General features: G+C 40.8%; 1 protein-coding gene and 1 long non-coding RNA gene across 12 annotated transcripts in view; one reads left to right on the forward strand and one right to left on the reverse strand.

Annotated features, from left to right (window-relative positions):
- grb10b (growth factor receptor-bound protein 10b) overlaps positions 1-23,091 on the reverse strand; it is a 242,701-nt gene that overhangs the window by 119,061 nt on the left and 100,549 nt on the right. For all 11 annotated transcript variants that reach the window (XM_069912207.1, XM_069912206.1, XM_069912177.1 and 8 more), the window contains one exon: positions 15,785-15,908. In XM_069912207.1, the coding sequence (XP_069768308.1) occupies positions 15,785-15,835 (51 nt within the window). In that variant the 5' untranslated portion in view covers positions 15,836-15,908. The remainder of the gene's footprint in view (positions 1-15,784; positions 15,909-23,091) is intronic.
- Positions 1-23,091, forward strand: part of LOC138750108 (uncharacterized) — a 53,049-nt gene that overhangs the window by 5,649 nt on the left and 24,309 nt on the right. The window lies entirely within an intron of this gene.

Below are 23,091 nucleotides of genomic sequence, written 5' to 3' on the forward strand. Positions count from 1 at the left end.
CACTCTCTCCACTCTGTTTATATCCTTCCTATAATTTGGCGACCAGAACTGCACACAGAACTCTAAATTAGGCCGCACCAACGTCTTATACAGTCTCAACATCACCTCCAACTCCTCTATTCCATGCAATGATTGATAAAGGCCAGCATACTAAAAGCCTTCTTCACCACCCTATTCACGTGAATTTCTACCTTCAGGGAACGATGTACCGTCACTCCTAAATCTTGCTGCTCTTCTGTATTCATCAATGCTCTCCCATTTACCACGTATGTCCTGTTCTGATTCTTCTTACCAAAATGAAGCACCTCACACTTATCAGCATTAAATTCCATCTGCCATTTTTCAGCCCACTTTTCTAAGCAGCCCAAATCCCTTTGCAATCCTTGAAAACCTTCTTAATTATCCACTATTCCACCTATCTTAGTATCATCTGCATATTTACTAATCCAATTTACCACCCCATCATCTAGATCATTAATGTATATAACGAACAACAATGGGCCCAATACAGATCCTTGAGGCACACCACTGGTCACCGGCCTCCATAACTTTTAAAAATTTTTTAAAAATTAGCCAAGTTTCACATAATCATTTGTGAAAAATGAGAACACAAAGCAGATGTAGACTATTCAGTCCCATGCATAATATCTCATTTCAGAAAAATCATGGGTGAGCTTTTATTTCAATCTCAATTTGGCAAAAATCCCAGATATGTCTAAAACTCTATCAAACTCTCTTATTTGTAGCACTCACAAATAAGTGGGGGAGCATTTTAAGAATAAGAACGTCTGCTTGACGGTTAGCGCAACGTTTTTACAATATCAGCAATCAGGACCGAGGCTCAAATCCTGTGCTGTCCATAAGGAGTTTGTATTTTCTCCGGGAAACGGGACAGCACGGATGGCATGGCGGTCAGTGCAACCCCTTTACAGCGTCAGTGATCAGGACCAGTGCACTCTCTGTAAGGACTTTGTATGTCCTCCCTGTGTCTGCATGGGTTTTCCCCGGGGGCTCCGGTTTCCTCCCACTGTTCAAAATGTACTGGGGTGTAGGTTAATTGGGTGTAAATTGGATGGCATGGACTCCCTGGCGGAAATAGCCTGTTATTGTGCTGTATGTCTAATTTTAAAAAAATAATTAAAAAAATATTTAAATACAATTTCATTTGCAACATGACATACAGATGCTAATTCCATAGATGCAAAATCTGCCCAATTACCAAATTTGTAAGGCATTTTTCTCAGAAATTACTAAACATTCAGGATAAAATTCTGAATTTTATTTTTGGAATTCTGATGGATTTGGTAATGCAGAATGCAAACATGTACCAAGAAATGGTTAAGTGATTGAAGTATGCAAATACAGGTGGAGTAAAACCTAATCATAACTTAGAGATAATCAGAAAGAGAAATGAGAGAAGAATTAATTTCTACTTTCACACTGCTTCATTAAATTCTCTGGGGATCACAAGGAATTTCATGATAATTTGCCTTTGTAGCAGACTCAAATATTCAAACATGCAAATTTATATTTAAAAAAATTAGCTGTTTTTTGCAATTTTGGATGAGGGGGGAATTCTCAATCATTCTGGAGGAGTACTCTTCTCAGGGGTACATTAACTTTTATTTGTACTCTGAACTGGGTGTTGATTGCTCATTTATTCCCAGAATTACACAAAAGATTCTATGCTCTGATAGTGCTGTATGATTGCCACTGTTGACTTTTAGATCCAGTCCTTTCTGAATCAAGTGAAATGATTGCAGTCATCAATAAATTACATCCACTGAACTTAGACAGCTTTTAAAAAGTGATCTTTTTGAAGGTAATACACATTAGTTGATGGCAACATTTATGACGAAGCATTGGACTCCAGGTGCAAGTAAATTTTAATGGTCATCAAATAGTTAATGGACCACTACTTTAACACTATTGCAGTGCACTCTTCAGTCATTTACAGGCTAATTATTCTGGTACAATCTGACAGGATTTAAAATGACCGAACAGAAATTTGCCTCAATTAAATTTGACACAATAACATTTTGAATGACATTTTCAGTATAAAACAAACAAAAGCAGAATTACAGCTTTATATCTCAACCTACAAAATTAAGCATTTGTCATTGCCATGTGATTAACTTGCACTCCCTATTAAAATAAAATGATCTATGACTCAGTTATCTCTCTCAATGAATCAATCAATTGAGCAGTGGGCTAGATTTTCTGGATAGTCAGATTTTTTTCTCTAAAGGTTAATAGTATCAGCTGTTGAAAGCTGTTCATGAGAAGTCCCACAAATTATTAATATAATGCATAATAATGCTATCACAAAACCACAAATTTCATGACACAAAATCTCAACGTGACGGCGTATAAGTTGAAAAACAAAAAACCCAACTACAACAAATTTTCATGCTACCAGTATATTAAAACTTTTTATTGATACAAAAAAAACATTTTGTATCCTTCAAAATCACTATCATCATCTGAGGCAAAGACTGTGACCAGCACATTCATAGTCTCACTATTTAAACAGTCATCATGCAGATACCAATCTGTATGTGATGAGGCAGCTTCTGTACCATCCATTCCATAAGGGATCGTGCACTTTTTAAATGATTTTATTACAGTTGCTACTTTCACTTTATCCCATGCTTTGAGCACAAAGTCACACTGCACATCAAGTGATGCAGCATGCATTGCCCCACCTTTTGTGAATGATTTTTCTGCATTCTACATCCACGTATTCCATTCTTGACGCACATGGTCTTTGAATGGCTTGTTCAAGCAGACATCTAGAGGTTGCAATAGAGATGTCAAACCACCTGGGATCATCACCATGTAAGTATTATTTAGTGCTAATCTACTTTTAGGGTTCTCATTTAAGCGACTACGAAACTTATTCCAGACCAGCAAACTCAGTTCCTTGCGTAAACCGCCTGGCTGCCTTTTCCACACATTTCTGTCTATCCATACTTTTATACCATTTTCATCCATCCATTCTTTTTCATGAAAATGTACAAAAATACCTGCTGGGAATTTTAGGTTTAATTTTGCAATTGAAGATTACCATGGGTCTTAACTTCGTCCTGTCAGACAATAATACCACCATAAACCTGGTCCTTTCATGGCCTGTACTTCGGCTTGTACAATTTTCACACCTGTTCTATTGCCAATCATGTCAAAATTCATGGGGGTTTCATCCATGTTTCCAATATTTGCCGATGCCAACTGGTGTTTCTGGTGGTTACGTATAATAAACTGGTGAAAACTTGCAACATTACGATCTTTTAGTAGATTCTGAGCAATTTTTGTTTTTTGTCGTAACCAGATTTTTCCTATTCATGAAACTGTTGCACCAGCCTATTGTAGCCTCAAAATCCTTACTGTGTTTTGGGTGTGACTTTGCTCACTTCAGAGCAAATGCTCTTATTTTATTTTGCATAATTATGTAATAATTTTGCCTTTGTTCATGTACCCATCTTGCAACTTATCTCAAATTTTCTTGCAGCAGCACAGATGCAGGATTTCTTAGCTATTTCTATTACTTATAACTAAAAACTCAGTTTATAATTTGGTTGTTTTGCTGGCGCCTCCATGATAACAACTATCCTCAGTCAACACCCAATCATCAAGATTTTTGGGGTGGGGGGGCTGATATACACGATATGATAAAACCATGAAAATGAGGCTGAAGAAGGGGACCTGACTGATCTGAAGGTCGACTTATACACTTAACTAGTCCAAACTGTTTCTCCAAGTAGAGCTCTGGCTGAAATCATTATCCAATCTTCAATCCTTGTATGTAAACAGTGGCATCTGATCAATTTATCTTTGAGAGCCAATAAAGAACAGAAATTCAGTTTCATAGTTAGCTGCCCCTCCAAACTACTTTGCACTCAACATTGCTGAAATGTACAGGTGATTTAAATTTTAAAATGACAAGTGATTAATGGGCAGCACAGTGAGCGCAGTGGGGTTACTGGGCCAGCGACCTGGGTTTGAATCTGGTGCTGTCTGTTAAGAGTTATATTTTCTCGCCATGTCTGTGTGCATTTTTCCGGGTGCTCCGGTTTCCTCCCACCCTCCAAAACGTGCGGGATTTCTAGGTTAATTTGGGTGTAATTGGGCGGTATGGGGTTCTACTGTGTTATAAATTTTTTTAAAAAGTACTTGTTTCTAAGGTTTCCTTCAAATGTGTAATCATTCCAACAGAATGGAGTGGAATAATATAATTTGAATTTTTGATATTGCGCTTCAGTGGGAGGTATACAACTAACTTTACATTTAAATGTTCTCACTTTTAAGGGAAGCACTTAGTCAAGTGTGAACATTGGAAACTGATGTCTCTTGTATTTTAGTTTTGTTGGTCCTATACTCTCAGCCTTTAAATACATTTAATTTCTTACTTTCTGATATTGCGCTAATTACTGGAGTTCTCTGGATTTGTTCTTTCTACATTTCACACACAGTAATCAGGTCTGCTTTGGACAAGTCCTTTGGGATGACAGCACAACTCTAATCAGGACCTTACTGGTACCAGATTTTGTGGCCAAGAGAACTTTATTCTTATCGATCATTTCTTTAATTAATTTCTTTAACAAATTCACTTACTCTAACAAATTTTCCCAAAAATCCAAATTTAAGAAAGAGCACCAGGACCAGTTCCCTGGCAAGTGAATAAGGGCAGCATACTTCATCTGAGGAATTATGCGCAAATAATTGTCATTTTTAAAATACACTTTGGGGAGCTCCACCAGTCCAATTTACCTTTCTTTCACCGAAGCTCAAAGGTGAACCATAAACTTTTCAAATGGTGAGTCAGAGGCCAATGGCAGGCTACAGATTATTAGTTTTACTCTGTCCCCTTTTCTAATGAAACAAAGCATGCCTGTTAGAATGTCTTGGTTCTCTTACATCACCAAATTTTAACATACACGTTATGACCCCTCTCAATCTAAAATGTTATCCTTCCATTTCAATTAATTTACTGGTTTCCTGTGTTTTTAAATAATTACATTAATTGAAATTTTAAGCAATTTTTGCCAAATAGCAAATGTTATGAGTTGATTACAGGCCTATTTCAGTAGCCTTGTCTCTCCATTTGACAATAGATGCAGGAGTAGGCCATTCGAGCTAGCACTGCCATTCACTGTGATCATGACTGATCATTCACAATCAGTAGCTCATTCCTACCTTCTCCCCATATCTCTTGACTCTGCTATCTTTAAGAGCTCTATCTAACTCTTTCCTGATAGCATCTTGCATTCTGAGGCAGAGCATTCCACAGATCCACAACTCTCTAGGTGGAAAGGTTTTTCCTCAATCTGTTCGAAGTATCCTACCCCTTATTTTTAAACTGTGGCCTTTGGTTCTGGACTCCCCCAACATTGGGAACATTTTTTCTGCCTCTAGTGTGTCCAATCGCATAATAATCTTGTAAATTTCAATAAGACCACCTCTCCTTCTAAATTCCAGTGTATACCAGCCCAGTCCTCCAATCTTTCAACATATGACAGTCCCGCCATCCCAGAATTAACCTCGTGAATCTATGCTGCACTCCATCAATAGCACGAATGTCCTTCCTCAAACTTGGAGACCAAAACTGCACACAATACTCCAAGTGTGGTCTCACCAGGGTCCTGTACAATTGCAATAGAATCTCTTTGCTCCGATACTCCACTCCGGTTGCAATGAAGGCCAACATGCCATTAGCTTTCTTCACTGCCTGCTGTACTTGCATGCTTACTTTCAGTAACTGATGGACAAGGACACCCAGATCTCGTACTTCTCCTTTTCCTAACTTGACACTATTCAGATAGTAATCTGCCTTCCTGTTCTTGCCACCAAAGTAGATAACTTCACATTTATCCACATTAAACTACATCTGCCCACTCACCCAACCTGTCCAAGTCACCCTGCATTCTCATAACATCTCACAATTCACACAGCCACCCAACTTTGTATCATCTGCAAATTTGTTAATGTCACTTTTAATCCCCTCTTCTAAATCAGTAGTTCTCAACCTTTTTCTTTCCACTCACATACCACTTTGTGTTCCCTATGCCATAGGCGCTCTTTGATTAGTAAGGGATTGCTTAAGGTGGTATGAGTGGAAAGGGAAGGTTGAGAATCACTGCTCTAGTCCCAATTGTTACTGAAATATTTTGCTTAAGAAAAGTTGTCATTGGTCCATTTCCTTTGTAGTTATGAAACCGTGCACATAACGAGTCAATTAGGTATGATTAAAACAGTGGTTTTCAAACTTTTTTCTTCCCACCCACATACCACCTTAACCAATCCCTTTGTAAATCAATGCTGACTCAGACCGATCCTGTGACTCCTTTCCAAAGGTGCTGCTATTTCATCTTTTATAATTGACTCCAGCAATTTCCCCACCACTAATATCAGGCGAACTTGTCTAAAATTCCCTGTTTTCTCTCTCCCTCCTATCTTAAAGTTCATTTTTTATTTATCATTTATTTTGTTGAACACATTCATTTTTGCTCTTTTTTTTTCAATAACTTAGCTTCACTTTTTGTTTCTTGAACTGTGCCTTGGATTACAATCCTAATAATTTTATATTCCACTTTGATGTCCTCTTTTGTGGTTTAAATGCTTAATTTTTTCCTTTCATCTTAATTGTCTCTAATGCCATGTTAGATAGATACCTCAATTTTCTCTGACATCCCCAAGGGCAGATTTTCCCGTTTAGTTTCCCCCTCAGTCTCCTCATTCCTTCAGATATCAAACTTTTCAAAACTTTGAAACATGAAGTCTGCAGATGCTGGGGTCAAGTGCAATATACAAACATGCTGGAGAAAATTATTACTTTGATCAATGTCTTAATTAGGACCTTCACATTCTTTACCATGATATTTAATTACTGCTTAACTAATCTTCTCCACCTCCCTTAACTAGTTCTCTCAACATGAGACTGCAATGCTCCCCATCTACTTAGCCTTGTTGCCTTTCCAAGGAAAGGAGAATTGTGCACATTTAAAACCCCACACTCTGTACCCTTCCAGTTGAACAGAAATTTGACAGTTCAATGTTACCTGGACCATCAAATCATTAGTCCCCATTTTGCCCCTGATCTTACTTCCATCAAATACTTTATACTTGTTCCAGTATCAGTTCCTTAACCATGAGGAGCCTATTTTCATTTCTCTCCAAGATCTACAACACTGTATATCATTTCAATTTGTTATCATTGCAAAGAACTTTGAACCCTTCATCCAATCTCCCATTCGCTTTTATCTGTTGTCTTCTATCATTAAATTTTCCCAGTTTCTTAAGATTTCTTTTCACCATGGATGTTCTATATCACCAAATTTACTCAATATTGAGACCTTTACTATTTACCCATTCATTCTCACCTTCCTCCAGCTGCATCTGCTGGTTTCCAAACCAAACAACATCTTGGAACCAACATTATTTGGAAACCAAAGGCAATGTAAAGGGATCAATTTAATCTGTCTTTCTGTCTGTTTATTTTGTTGATGTCTTCCATAACATCCCTGTTCAACCTTAACACAGTTAAATCAAATGTTGATTTTTTTTCTTACCCTGAATTGGAAAAATTCCTAAACTTTGTTGCCAAGTTCCAGTTTTCTGACACCCCAATCAAAATCTTATCTCCCTTTCAAACTTGAGGATAGATTGTAACCAAAGCAACTGAGATAACAGGTAAATTTGTAAGGGGACTTGACTTGACTTGTTGTAGACCAATGCAAAATACTTCATCAAGGATATAAATGATAAAGATAATGCATAGTATTGCTGTATGAATAGAATGAAGGTATTGCGTTGACCTGCTACCTGATATGTTGGGATGCCTAAGATAGTGGTCGAACAATCCAGCAAGGACCATGCCAACTAAATGGCCTTTCTCCCCAGGCTGCAGGCCACGTGGCAGGAAATGACGAGCACTGACCAATCGGCAGTTAGCAAGCCTGTGATGTAATTTCTGCTGGAAGAGTCAGGACATCTGGGCCCAGCAAGCCTATACAAGCCAGGACAAACCCCACAATAAACCAGTATTGACTGTACTTACTTGCTTCTGTGCCCTGCTGTAGCACGTACTCCATTGGTGACCCCGACCATTTGAAATGGCGTTTTGGACCCAACGATGAAAGAACAAACAGCACTCCACAGTTTTTCTGAAACTGCCAACATTCTGGACCACAGCTGCTGGTGGGTTTTGAGTAGGCCGAGGCCTAGTTCCAGCTTCAACAGTTCACAGGAGTCACCACAAAGTACTATTATCTGGTGAGCTCTCTTGACCAAGACACAGCCGCCAGGGTAATCGATGTCCTCCAGAGCAAGACAAATATGTGACCCTAAAAGAGCTTTTAACTCACACTTTCGGGCTCACAAAGCATGAGCGTGCGGCCCAATTGTTGCACATGGACGGTTTGGGGGCCCTTTCTGCCCTCATGAGTGACATGTTAGCTTTAACCCATGGGCACAAACCTTGCCTGCTCTTTAAGCAGATCTTTCTGGAGCAACTACCAAAAGATTTGACTGCTGCTCACTGAGGAAAATTTCAGTGACTCCAGGAAGGTTACAGCCTGAGCAGACGTGCTCTGGGGACCAAAAAGACATACCAGCATCGAGGTGGAGCAAGTCGCAAGGCCTTGCATGCAGCTGATGACTAGGCTGCCACAGCCGCCGAACAACAAGCCAACGAATCACCATTCCCCCCCCACCAGTGAGCAGTAGCTTTTAACCACCAGCAGTGGGTTTGGAGGCCTGTCGATGCCACCCCCCTCCCCCCCTCACCCTGGCGTGTTCCAGGGAAATGCCGCGGCCAACCATCGCTAGTTGCTGCAGCAGCGGGACAACGAGACAGCCACCTCCAGATGTGGGACTCCCTGTCAGGGCAACAGTTCCTAGTTGATATGGGGGCCAAGATTAGTATCTTTCCCCCCCTCAGCCTACGACACCCACAACGGGAAGCCAGGCCCATCCTTGATGGCAGTGAACAATTGTAATGTAACAACTTTCGGCACCCACACCATACCACTTCATTTCTGGGACAGCTGGTTCACGTGGACTTTCACCCTGCTGGCAGTGCAACAACCGCTCCTGGGAGTGGACTTCTTCAGGGCTCACTGCCTGTTAGTGGACCTCAAGAGGCAGCAGCTAATACACATGAAGACTTTCCAAACCTTCTCAATGAGGGAGGTCAAGCTACCCGCCCCCCCACCTATATTCTGTCACTGCCACCGACAACAAGTTCGCACGCATCCTGGCAGAATTCCCCTCCATCATGGTGGCACAGTTTACCTCAGTAGAACCAAAACACTGGGTATGGCATCACATCCTCACAAAGGGCCTCCTCTCCATGCCAGACCACACTGCCTTCCTTCCCCACCACACCAAGAAAATCAACCTCGCAAAGAAAAAGTTCCGAAAGATGGAAGAGCTGGGAATCATGCGGCAATCTGACAGTTGCTAGGCATCCCCCCCTGCATGTGGTACTGATGGCAGCAGGGAAATGGAGGCCATGTGGGGATTATTGCCACCTTAACAAGGCCACAAAACCCAGACAATTATCTTGTGTCCTACATACAGGACTTTACTGCAAACTTACAGGGGGGCAAGGATATTTTTTAAAATTGACCTCATCAGGGGCTATCACTAGATCTCAGTCCACCCTGAGGACATTGCTAAAATCGCCTTCACCACATCCTTTGGTTTGTTGGACGCGGTGGGCCGGGATCTCAGGTTTGCCTTCATTTACTTGGACGACATCCTGATATCTAGCCACAACCGCAAAGAACATATGGTCCACATAAGGCAGCTATGCACCTGCCTCAGCGAATTTGGCCTGGCCATCAACCCGGCAAAATGCCAGTTCAGGTGAGAGACAATTGCTGGACCACAGAATAGACATGGGGCGACACATCCACCCAAAAAGGTAGAGGCCATCAGGCACTTCAAGCCACACATGGTGAAGGGTCTCCAGGAGTTCGTCTGTATGATTAATTTCTATCACCACTTTATACCAGCAGCAGCTCTCATCACACACCATTATTTTTGTTCATGGCAGGGAAAAAGAGAGAGGTTTAGTAGAAAGAAGTATTGGAGCTTTCCAGAAGGCCAAAGATGCTCTGGCCAATGCCACACTTCTCGTGCATCCACCAACAGACATCCAGACTGCCCTCACGGTGGATGCATCCATCACAGAGGTTTGAAAAGGTACTTGAGCAATTGGTTGATGGAAAATGGCAGCTCCTGGCCTCCCGAGCTCAAGTACAGTGCTTTTGACTGTGTACTCAAGGCATTGTACCTAACAGTCCAATATTTTAGGTACTTTCCAGATGGGAGACAATTCAAGATCTTTACGGATCAGAAGCCATTGACTTTTGCCTTTAATAAAGCATCAGGCTGCAAAGGCATGTCGTACATATCCGGGTTCACCACAGATATCGAGCATGGTGGCTGACATATTACCTCGGCCGACAATCCAGGTGATACAGACTCTGTCCCAGGGGGTTGATTACGTGGCCCTGGCCCAGGCACAGCAGATGGACCTTGACATCCCTGTGTACAGTATGGCAGAGTCAGGACTCAAGCTAGAAGTCTTCCACATTGGCCCTGGTGACCAGACTCTCCTGAGTGACATTTCAAACCTTGCACCATCATCCCAGGGGTATTGAGGTGACCAGTGTTTGAAGCGATGCACAACCTGGTGCACCCAGGCATCAGGGGCACTGTCAAAATGGTGGCCAGCAGGTTTGCTTGGCTTGGCCTCCTCAAACAGGTCAGTCAATGGGCCAAAACCTGCACACACTGCCAGTCATCAAAGGTGCAGACACATATCAAAGCGCCACCCCCCCCCCCGACCATTTGAGGCGGCACGATGGAGGTTCAATCACGTGCACATAGGCATCGCAGTACCTGTCGACGATGGTAGATTGCCTCTTAAGATGGCCAGAGGCAATCCCACTGGCAGAAACCTCAACCGAGACCTTCGTCAGAGCTCTAATAAACAAATGGGTGGCTCAATTTGGTGTCCTTGAGCATCTAACATCAGAGAGGGGTTCCCAATTTACCTTAGGACTATGGGCAGCCCTGGCCAGCCTCCTGGAAACCCAGTTTTACCACACCACGGCATTCTATCCCCAGGCCAACGCGTTGGTGGAGTGGTTCCACAGGCATCTAAAGGCAGCCCTAATGGCTCAACTCAAGGGACCAAATTGGACTGATGAACTATCATGGGTCCTCCTGGGGATCAATACCTCACCAAAGGAGGATTTCAATGCCTTGACGGCAGAAATGGTGTATTGCACACCCATAGTTATTCCTGGGGAATTCTTGGCCACCTCCAGGAACACAGATGAATTACCAATGACAACCTTTGAGAGACTGAAGGAATGACTGGGCAAGCTGGCCTCACTACACAGCTAGTTCAAGACGTTTGTCCCCAGAGAAACTGAAAAGATTCAAGAACGTCTTTTTATGATGGGGAACACACTGGGCATCACTTCAGCGGCCATACGAGAGGCCCTACCGGTTGATCAGAAACAATGGAACCATGTGTGCTGGATATTGGCAGCAAGTAAGAGACATGTACTCTTTTCCGCCTCAAACTAGTACATTTGGACACCAGTCAACTGATCACCCCACCACTCCCGCACCATAAAGGCAGGCCACCCAAAACCAGAGAGAGCGCCTGGATTGCCGGTTCTGGAGGTTGGGGGGCGGATTCATGTGATGGCCCGATACCCAATAGGCATGCCGGTGCACAACATGGCAGTAGAACATGGTGATCCTGCAAGGACCATGCTAACCAAAGGTCTTCCCAGGCTGCAGGCGGGAATGCCAACAAATCAGCGGTCGGCAAGCCTGTGACATCATTTCCACTGGAAGTGGCGGGACAACTGGGCCCAGCAGGCCTACATAAGGCAGGGCAAACCACTTAATAAACCAGTATCGACTGTAATTTCAGTTGTGGGTGTCTTGCTTTTGTGCCCTGCTGCATGACCATTGTTTAAAACAAAATAGAGGTCTGTTTACACAGATCATTAAAATATCACAAGCATGCCAACTCTCGCAGGCATGCTGAAAAACATTTTAAAATAGGCAATTTTCTTCCTAATTTCTTGCACTTCAAAATATTTACATTTTTAAAAAAAGATAATTTTAACATGAAATTTCCTTTATTACCCATGAGGGGAATCAGGAATAATAGTAAAACCAAAGAAGTTTTATAAAATTGGCTAGTATTTAACTCCCATCTATAACCTACCTTTTGTTCTTCGTCCAATGAAATAGACAAAATTAAAGGTGAATGATCTGATAAAACCCACATTTGATATTCCATTCTCTGTGTTCTATATTGAAGTTGTGCAGAAATTAAGAACCATTCTATTCATGAATATGTTTTAAATCAAAAAGAATAATCTTTCATCTGGGTGGATTTTTCTCCATATATCCACTAAATCCATATCTTTCATCAAATCTGTTACCATTTTTATTACATTATTTTTCACCATTCTATCTCATGATCTATCTAATTTAGAGTCTAAAGGAAAATTAAAATCCCCTCCCAATATTACTTTCTCCCTTGGCATTTGATAAATTCATGAAGACATCTTGCATAAATTTGCCATCATCTACATTTGGTGCCTATACATTCATTAAGGTCCATTGTTCAGAATAAATCTGACAATTCACCATAACCTATCTCACTGCTACAGCTATATTATTAACCAACATTTTAACTGGTAAATTTTTATTAATATTACTGAACCTCTAGCCTTAGAATTAAAAGATTACTGTTCCTACCCAATCTCTTTTTAATTTTTGATGTTCTTTTTCCGTCAAATGTTTAGCTGTCTATTTTAATTTTTTCATATAAACTAATAAAATTTAATTTATCAGCCATCTAAACTCTCCATCTCCACACCTCCCACATCCAAAATACTAACTAAATATTTCATAATACAATTAATTTAGACGTATTAAAGAGAAAGAAAGGAAACAAAGAAAAAAAACAAAAACCCTACACCCTCCCCGATATACATTATTAACAGTACACATTCACACCCCTGATCTATAGGGGTTGTGATTGAAAACCACACCCATCCACTACATTCCACAGAGGCCAGGCTCACACTCCCACCTAACTCCTCGAAATTATACTATCTCTTATGCCTCAAATCTACTCAAACTTACAATGATCAATTCATTTTTTTTTTACACAGATATATCGGGTAAAAACTGTCCTCTCTAATATTCACTCTTCTCCTAAAACTTTATACTTCCCCGACTGCGATCTTTCCACTTCCTCTCTCTCTTCAAATACCTCTCAGTTCTCGTCTCATTTTCTCAGGCAACGAATCTGCAAACACTTTCGCTTCATTGGGTTCCGTTATATATAAAAAAAATCTATTTTTACCCTCAGGAACAAAATGTTTTAACAGCTCTTTTTTCCATAGCACATTTTTGACAGCATTAATTTTTTCCAAAGTTTAAAACTTTTATCAGGGTAAAAGAAAATCTTATCATTATAAATCAATGGCGATTGTCTTTCCTTGGCAGCCAGCTCCAAGATCTTCTCCCCCACTTCATAAAGCAACTTGACCAGAATTGAACGTGGTTTCCAATCTGGCTATAACTTAGGTCGTAATGCTCAATGACTTCTTTCCATCTCAATATCTCCTTGAAATTCAGTTACCCCCAAAGTTTGTGGAATCTAATGTTGTAGAAGTCTTCATATCTTGCCCTTCATCACCTTCCTCAAGTCCAACAATTTTTATATTTCTTCTACTAAAATGTTCTAACGCATCAATTTTTTGAGTTAATTGTTCTTTAGTTGCAGCTGCCTCAGCTTGAACTTTCTTCATTTGCTCTTTAACATGTTGAATTTCAAATTCATTACCTTTTTGTGTCCATCACCTCAAATTTTTGTTCCATTTGCGACAGCATTCCCTCCACCTTCTTCGTAGAACCCTTACTTTCAAATATACCCTCATTACACTTTTTAACTTCCATTGTTAACTGTAATAAAGTTTGCTGGAAAGAATCATATACTACTTCATTTCAGTTGGAGATACAAAGACTTATTTATTTTCTCTTTTTTTGGCCAAAACTCTGTGTTCAACATAGTTCTTCTTCCTGCTCCTCCTCTTCATCACTGGAGCTGGAGGCTTCTTGAGCTTTTTTAAAAAATTGCCTCGCGCATGTTCAGTGTCATTTCTTCACCCACGGCAGTCAACCATTGTCCGGGGAGACCTTGTACAGCAATGTCTAAGGTTTCCCCAGCCCCAGGTCTGTCACCACTGGCACCTGCCTTCCGGAGAGCTCCAGGATCCTTCTTCAAGGTAAGCCTCTTTGTCAGCTTTTTCTTGTTCAAGTTCTTGAAAAGTAACAGTCAATTTATTTTTCTTGGGTGGCATTGTAACTGTAGGCCTTCCGATAGCTTCCTCTTCTATTTTCTTGCAGTTAGTTCAGGCTTCTTAACTCTTTTTTAAAACTTTTGCTGAGAGAGTAGAGAATTCAATTCAAGTCTCACATCATCACATGGCACGCCCCCCTGATGTTGCTTTTGATACCAGTTTTCCCATTAGCACTTTTATTCCTCAATGAAAGATTCCACTTCACTGAAGTTGACAGGGTGATAAACATATCTTAAATTGCTGGTTTCTTTATGTCAGTTCCCCAAGGGCTAAAGTTGTGTCCATTGAAAGAATATCTGAAAATTTGGACAATACAGGAAAAACCCTGGTATCTGGCACCTATGGGTGCTGGAGGACCCTGGATAAGTGTATTTGCTTGAGATGGTGTGTTGCGCAATTGGCAAGGAACACCAATTTTAAACTTACATTTTTTTTTAAACCTATTTCATTTCCTCTTTTTTTTCCGGTCGTTTGAGGCTGCCAATTTCTTGAACTCCTGATAAAAGGTGTTTTACTGTATATGTATGACAAAATAGCTACACTGAAGTCAGCAAAATTAATATAAATGTGATAAATGATGAACACAAGATCCTTTAGTCAGGAGTAATTTGTAAAATTTCTTTTGAAATTGCAAGATCGATAAAAGATCATGACTGGACATTCCAATGGATCTGATAACAGCAGAAACCTACATGTATATATCATAGCAAAATCTGCCATGATTTCCCAGTATTACTCCCACACAAAATTTGACAAAAAGTATATAGGGCTGAAGGTCAAAGAGATAGATTTAAACAAATGTCAGTTTTAAAAATAAATAAATAAATAAAAATAGGGGCAGCATGGTTGGCGTAGCAGTTAGCACAATGCCATTACAAGACCAACAATAGGAACCAGGGATAAAATCTCACACTGTCTATAAGGAGTTGGTACACTCTGCCCGTGTCTGCATGGATTTTACCTGTGGACTCTGGTTCAAAATGTACTGAGGATTGAAGGTTAATTGTAGGCTTGTGGGTGAAATGGCCTGTTACTGTGCTGCATGCCTAAATTTAAAAAAAACCAAGATGCAAGTTCTTTTTTTAAAAACACACCAGATAATTAGAGAGCTTTGTAACTTGGCACATCAAGGTATGGGCATCAAAAGTTAGAACTGGACTAGTATGGATATCCCAGAGTTCTGAAATAGCTGAGAAAATTTCTGAAATGTAGAGTACAGAGATTGGGAGAATAATCTCTGATATTCTACAATGAGCAGTCTCAGGAAATAACTGGTCTAACATGAATTTGTTCCATGATGCTTAGTTAAAAGTTTGCAAAACAAACTACTTCAGAAACAAATATATATATGTATTTATATAAAATCATAATCCAACCTGATAATATGGATGGTGTAGAAAGGAATCTGGACATCCAGCCAATGCCATGTTATTTTCCCTCTTCAAGTAAGAATTTTGCACGTAGTAGACATCCACGTCTTACAACAATATTTAGAACAATCTGGCAATTTTAAGAGAAAGCGAATAAAAAGTGAGTCATGTGTTAAAATAAAATACTAACATTTACTACATTTTTAAGACTGTTGTAATTTTTTAAAAGTGAGAATAGATCCAAAAGCATGAAAGACCTATCAACACCAGCTAACAGGGAAAATGTATACTGCTCTAAAATTCTGATAATCTGGCAGCCCTGAAATGACAGGTTTTCTAGACTATTGGATATTACTCCTATTAATACATTCTGCTCACTGTAAATTACATTTTTGTATTAAATACAACAGTTGTGTAATTTCCAGGAAATATTTTGATTGAAAGTAGTGAAATAAGTGTAAAGATGACGGTGCTGCTGGATTCGTTGTAGCACCAGTACAGGTGCGGACCCGTGGAGAGTGAGGGAGCAGAGATTCAGCACTCCCTTGGGTCTAGCCGTCTGGTTGGCTCCACATGGGCTTGAAACAGCTCAGAGGGAGCCAATGGTGGTTTTATTTGAGATCCCATGACCTCAGGATCTGAGCCCAAGATGGCGGCGCCTATTAATCAATAGCCGCCACGAGGGGCTGCAGACTCCGTGCAAGTGGAGGACTGGAGCAGGGCACCACAGGTTGGGAAGATTACCCCCAATCTGAGGAGATGTGGAAGAGACAACCTACAGGACTCTGACCATGGAGGTGGACCAGTGATGAGGCTCTGTGGCTGAGGGACCAGTGCGTTGCTGGCGACTTGAGGTGAGGAACCCATGGAAGCTGTGGGCCACTGCAGACTGCTTTCTGGAAACTCACACCAGGCTGTGGACTGCTGGAGATTGGCTCAAACTGGCCGGAGGAGAACCAGGTATCGGAACTGGGAAGTGTGGGTTGCTGAGGGCGCTGAAGGACCCTGACAATGTCAGAGGTTCAGATCTGGAGCTTGGGTTCCCAATGGTTTTGGATTGAATCTGCGTGGCTGCAGAAACACTGGAGGTGAATCTACGGACACTCGGTGACTCTGGGAGGTACTCTCTTTTACTTCAATTTCTCTGACTCTAAGTCAGACTGTAAGAAATGTAAGAGGCGTTTAGGCAATTTCTGCCGGTGGTGAATCTGCCTGCCTTACAGCAGGCAAAAAGGAATTTCATGTAATTGGATACTGTTTTATTACTATCACAATAAATTAAATCTTGAGTACTTGTTGAGGCAGATACAAAGTCATCAGGATTTCTGAACAATCAGATAGTTCATTATTGGGGACACAAGAGAGTGCAGAAGCCAAAATCTAAAGTAAATAACAAATTGCTAAGAGAACACAGTCAGTTAGCTAGCATCTCCAAAGACAGAAGGTGGAGACTTTGCATTATAACTGAATATAGAGGAAAGATGACCATAATAAAGAGATGAGAGCTGAGAATGAGGCAAGATAAGGAGGGGGATACTCCACAGATGAAGGTGAGGTGGGTAAAGAGGTACAGACTGGGAGTTGATAGGTAAACACAACGAAGGGCTGCAGATTCTGGAATCTGTTCAGTCAGGAAGGTGATAAATGAAACCAGATAAGGTAAATGGAACCATTTGGTGAGCAGATTGGTTATTCAGCAAGTTAAATGTGTGGATGATGGACAAATGATACCTGGTGAGAAAAGAGAAAGAAATTGGGCAGTGGGGGAGGTGAGAGTCAAATTTCCTTCCAGACCTACATGTCTGTCCTCTGCTTTGTATGATGCCAGGATGACACCGAATACAATCCTCACATTCGATTTTTGGAGTTTCCAATTTCAGGTAACCTGCATATTGTTCTTTTTCTCCTTCTAATCCATCTTTTCTCCCACCTTCCATTCCAACTTCCAGCCCTTTGTTATTCCATTACTTATCTTTCAATCATCTGGTTTCATCTTCCCATCTCTGCATTTCGGATCCCCTCCTGAAACTAGTTCCATCCAACTTCTCCCCTTAACCTGGTTTCATTCATCATTTCCTTTCTTACCAGATTCAGAATCTGCAACCTTGATTGTCCCCTCAATGACCTCTACATTTTCAGTCATGATGCAGGGTCTTGACCCAAAATGTCAATTATCACTCTGCCTCACAGATGCTGCTGGACTTCCTGAGTTCCTCCAGCAGTCAAAACAGAGATGTTGAAAAAACTCAATGTTCATATGAGGTAAAAGCATATTACCAATATTATGGACCTAATTCCTGCAGCAGATTGTTTTTGCAGCAAAATATTGGAGTTATATAGTATGAAATCTTTGGTTTAAGTACTATTCTTACAAATAGAGAGAATTGCTTCACAAACCTACAAAATATTAACAAATTGAAAAGCTAACTTTCCGTTTAAGATTAGTAGCACAACATTTACTAGAAATTCATTTGGACCAGCCACTTATGCCATGACTACAAGATCATAGCCTTTTTCCCCAGATTTAAGTTGAAGGAAAGACATCAAAAGAGATCTAAGGGATACCTTAGTCAGAGATAATGATGGATAAATGGAATAAGCTGCTGGAAAAGGAGGACAATTGTTACATTCAAAGGACATTCAAAAAGGTACATGAAATGGAAAGATTCCGAGGGATATGGGCTAACGTCAGACTAATGGGAGCAAGATGGTTCAGGAACAAGATGGTTCAGGAACAAGATGGTTCAGGAACAAGATGGTTCAGGAACAAGATGGTTCACAACACAAAGAAGTGGAATTCGCCCATTTGGCCCATTGAGTCACTCTGCCATTTCATCATTTCTGATTTACTGTCTTTTTTTTAATCCCAGTAACCCTCTGTTTCCTTCCTATTCAAAAACATCCTCCTGTTCTAAAGGGAAAGCAGAGGGGGTAGCATGGTTCTATTGGTAAGGAACAACATTAAATCATTAGAAAGAGATGACTTAGGATAAGAAGATATAGAATTATTGTGGATTGAGTTAAGAAATGGCATGGAATTATAGAGACCTCCAAATAGTAGCCATGATGTGGACAAAATTCTGCAACAGCGGAGAGAAAAGGAGTGTCAGAGAACAATGTTATGGTAGTCATGGGGGATTTCAAGATGAAATTGGCAAAACCAGGTTGGGACTGGATCTGAAGAGAAATTTTGTAGAAAGCCTATGAGATGGTGCTTTAGAGCAATTTGCTGATGGGCTGTACTGAATTGATTGTAGTGAAATGCACCAGAGGTGATTAGAAATATTTGAGTAAATGAAGCATCATGGGGCAATGATCATAATATGAATGAGCCCAATTTGAAATTTAACAAGGAGAAAATGAAGTCAGATGTGTTGGTATTTCAGTGGAGTAAGGGAATGTGGCATGAGAGAGGGACTGGCCAAAATAGATTGGAAGGGGGCACTAGTAGGGAAGACGACAAATATCTGCAAGATATGTTAGGTCTGCTTTGTTCATGAATGAGTGAGACAAACACCAGGCTGAGTCGAAATCAGGGTTCTTTGTTCTTTATTACCGGATTGTAACACTTGCGACCAACCAAGTTAGTCGGAGAATGCATTCTGCCGTTATCAGCAAAATGGTGATTTTTTATACCCTTGGATACATGCTTAGAACATCATCATATCATTACTTGTCCAATGACTAAAACTGTTGCTATCCTTTCCCTGCTAGCTTCCTGCCTCTCAATCCATCAATGTCTCTCTTATCTTGTAAGTACAAGGATGCATTCTGTTACTCCTTAGTACTGGGTGACTCCTTCTCCGGTCCCATCTCATGATGTTTTACCTAACAGGAGTACAAGGACACCTCCCCTTCTTGTTACTGCCCTGTACAGGGTAACTCCCTACACATTCCCATCTCATGATGTTTTACCTTACAGATATGAGGGTACAAGATAAATAGATACCAAAAATGAGGAAATATTCAAATGGAAAAAATCTCACAACTGTGGCTGACTAGGGAAGTCAAGTCAGTGTCAAAGCAAGAGAGAGCATGCAAGGAAGTAAAAATTAGTGGAACGATAAGGGATTAGGAAGTTTTTTAAAAAAAATTAAAAGGTATCCAAAAAAATTTAAGGGAAAATATGAAGTATGAATGTAGGCTAGAAGCTAAAATCAAAGAAGATAAAAACCTTCAATTATATAAAAAATAAAAGAGGTGAAAGTAGATTATAGCACCATGAGAAAAATGACACTGGTGAAATGTTAATGGGAGACAAGAAGATGGTAGAGGAACTAAATGAGCATTTTGCATCATCAGTCTTCTCATTGTAAGACATTATCAGTGTGCCAGATGTCAAAAAGCATCAGGAAAGTAAATGCAGCTACTATTTCAAGGGAGAAGGTGCTCAGAAAGCTGAATGGTCTAAAGGTGGATGTCTCCCAGAACAGACAGATTGCACCCATGGGATCTGAAAGAGGTAGTGGTAGAGATTGTGGTGGCATGGTCAGGGAGGACTGGGAAATTGCAAATATCACCCCACTATTCAAGAAAGGAGTGAGGCAGCAAAAAGGAAATTATATACCAGTTAACCTGACAGTGGTTGGGAAGATGTTGGAGTCTATTTTTAAGGATGAGGTTATGGAGCACATGACAGGGTAGCACAAAGCCAGCATGATTTCCTGAAGGGAATCTTGCTTGACTAACCTATTGGAATTCTTTGAGGAAGTATCAAGAAGGCTGGATAATGGGAGATGTTGTGGATTTGGATTTTCAGAAGGCATTGGACAAGGTGCCACACAAGAGGTAACTTAACAAGCTAAGAACCCATGTTATTACAGGAAACATACAAGCATGGGTAGAGCATGGCTGATTGGTAGGAAGCAGAGAGTTGAAATACAAGAATTGCATTCTGATTGGCTGTCAGTTGTTCCATGGGGCAGTATTGCAGCTGCATCTTTCCATGTTGTATATTAATTATTTGCATTATGGAATGAATGACTCTGTGGCCAAGTTTGCAGATGATACGAAGGTAGGTGGAGGAGCAGGAAGTGTAGAGAAAACATGGAGGCTGCAGAAGAACTTAGATTAACAGAATGGGCAGAGAAATGATAAATTAAATATAATGTCGGAAATTGTACAGTCATGCATTTTGGTAGAACAAATAAATGGGTGTGACGACGGACTCTCAGCCATGGGAAGATGGCACTGCCTCAAGTCTCCTGCCCAGCGCGCGCCTGGGGTAGCGATTATGATGTCACAATGCACATTGACTGAGCTCATGCTGCCCTTAAAAGGGTGCGCGCTGAATTTGAATAAAAAGTCTAATTGCGTTCAATGTGGTGGCTGTGTCCAGCACTACACGGGAAGACACTTTCCTTTTAAGAGGGGAGAAAATTGAAAATACACAGGTGGAAAGAGACCTGTAGAGTTCTCTTGCAGAATACCCCAAAGGTAAGCTTGCATGTTGAAAAGGTGGTGGAAAAGGCAAATGCAATGCTGGCATTCATTTCAAGAGTAATTCAATAAATAGCAAGGATGTGGTGTTGAGGCTTTATAAGTGGGGGATCTCATTAAAACATTGAGTGTTGGAAGGCATAGGCATAGTAGATGTAAAAAGGTTATTTTCCAATGGTAGGAGAGTCCTGACAAGATTGCACAACTCCAGAAATGAAGGGTGTCCGCTTAGAACAGAAGTGCATTGGAATTTCAGTCAGAGGGTTTATAATACAACCCCATTAATGTGGTAATTTTTCCCATTCCTCAGCTTCACCTATTTAGCCCTCTCACCTGTCATGTCTGAGCACAGCTGTGATATTTTCCTTCCCTCTTTCACCCCTTCTGCTCTCTTGTATCTGAAACAATAAAACCTCGGAACTTTGAGCTGCCAGTTTTGCACCTCCTACAACCAAGTTTCATTAATGACCACAATGTCAAAATTCCATGTGCCAATCCACTCTGTATGCTCGTCTGCCTTCAATACTCCTTGTATTGAATTACATGAACCTGAGAGCATAATTTCCACCTTTGATTTCTGTCTCAGTATACAATCTTGACATCATCTTTTACCACCTCCACTCCAATCTGCTCCGGCACTTGTTCCCATCCCCCTGCAAATCTTGTTTATACAACTGCCATCGATTTTCTCCCACCCCCAACCTCAGAGCAGCACTAGCAAATGTTTAGCAAGATAATGAGTAATGAGTCCTCCTCCAGGTCAGATGCAAACTGTCTCAGCAGTGCATGACCTAACTTCCTTGGAAGAGTGACCAATAATCCAGAAATCTAAAGCCTTCACTTGTGGTAGAGATGGTATGCGAATCAGTAGCTTGATGATCTTTGGTAGGGTTCTGTTGAAGGGGTAAAAGGTGTCGGAGAGCTGTCATCTGGACTCAGCACAAAGAGGTTAGTATGCCAGACCACAACAGTAAGTTTGATAGTAAGGTTTGGATTTGTGTGGAGAGATGGTGGAGGGCAAGGCATTCAGAAGGGGTGAGATTAGAAAAAGAGAGAGGAGTGGTGAAGTTGAGTTGATTGATGTCTCAGAAGTAATTGGAAATGCAGTAAAACCCCTGGTATCCAGCACCCAAGTGGATTGGTAGATGCTGGATAAGCAAGTTTTCCAGTTGGATGAGTCACTCTTATAATGTCTAACTTATTCACAGACATGAAGAATAAACAGTTTAAAAGAGAAAACATGATACTGTACTTGAACTGAACAAACGTCATGCTTAAATATATAAACCTTAAAGCATTTTACTTCATTTTCATTCTTTGAAAACATTTACCGTAAATATTTGTGTATAATGAGGAAAGTTTTCCCCCTTTTCCCCCTCAAAAATAAGGGGGGGGGGGGTCGCATTATACTCGAGAGTAAAAAAAAATTTTTTTTTAAAAACTTCTGTGGGCGGGCGAGTGGCAGCGCGACTCCAGTGGGGGGGTGGGGGGGGAGGTTGTGAGATGCCAGCACAACGCGGGCGGGTGGCTGGAGAGACAGCAGCACGACTCAAGTGGGAGAGGGGGGATCATATTATACACAGGGGTAAAATTTTTCCCCTCAAAAATGGGGGGGGTCACTTTATACACGAATATTTACAGTAACCATTGTTGCATCTGCCCCCTCCACAGAGCCGCTCAAAAGACTAATAATAACATTTTGGATTATTACACCCTCCCTCCCTAAAGTTTACAGATAAAGGTTAACTAATATACTGATAATACTTGGGACCAGACGTTTTTGTTTTTTTTCAGATTTTAGAACAATGCACCACAGTAGCATCAGCAGAATACCTGTATCAGTGGTTAAACAACAAAAATAAAAATGGAAGGCT

The sequence above is a fragment of the Narcine bancroftii genome, chromosome 1, assembly GCF_036971445.1.
Source record: "Narcine bancroftii isolate sNarBan1 chromosome 1, sNarBan1.hap1, whole genome shotgun sequence".
Taxonomy (NCBI): Eukaryota; Metazoa; Chordata; class Chondrichthyes; order Torpediniformes; family Narcinidae; genus Narcine; species Narcine bancroftii.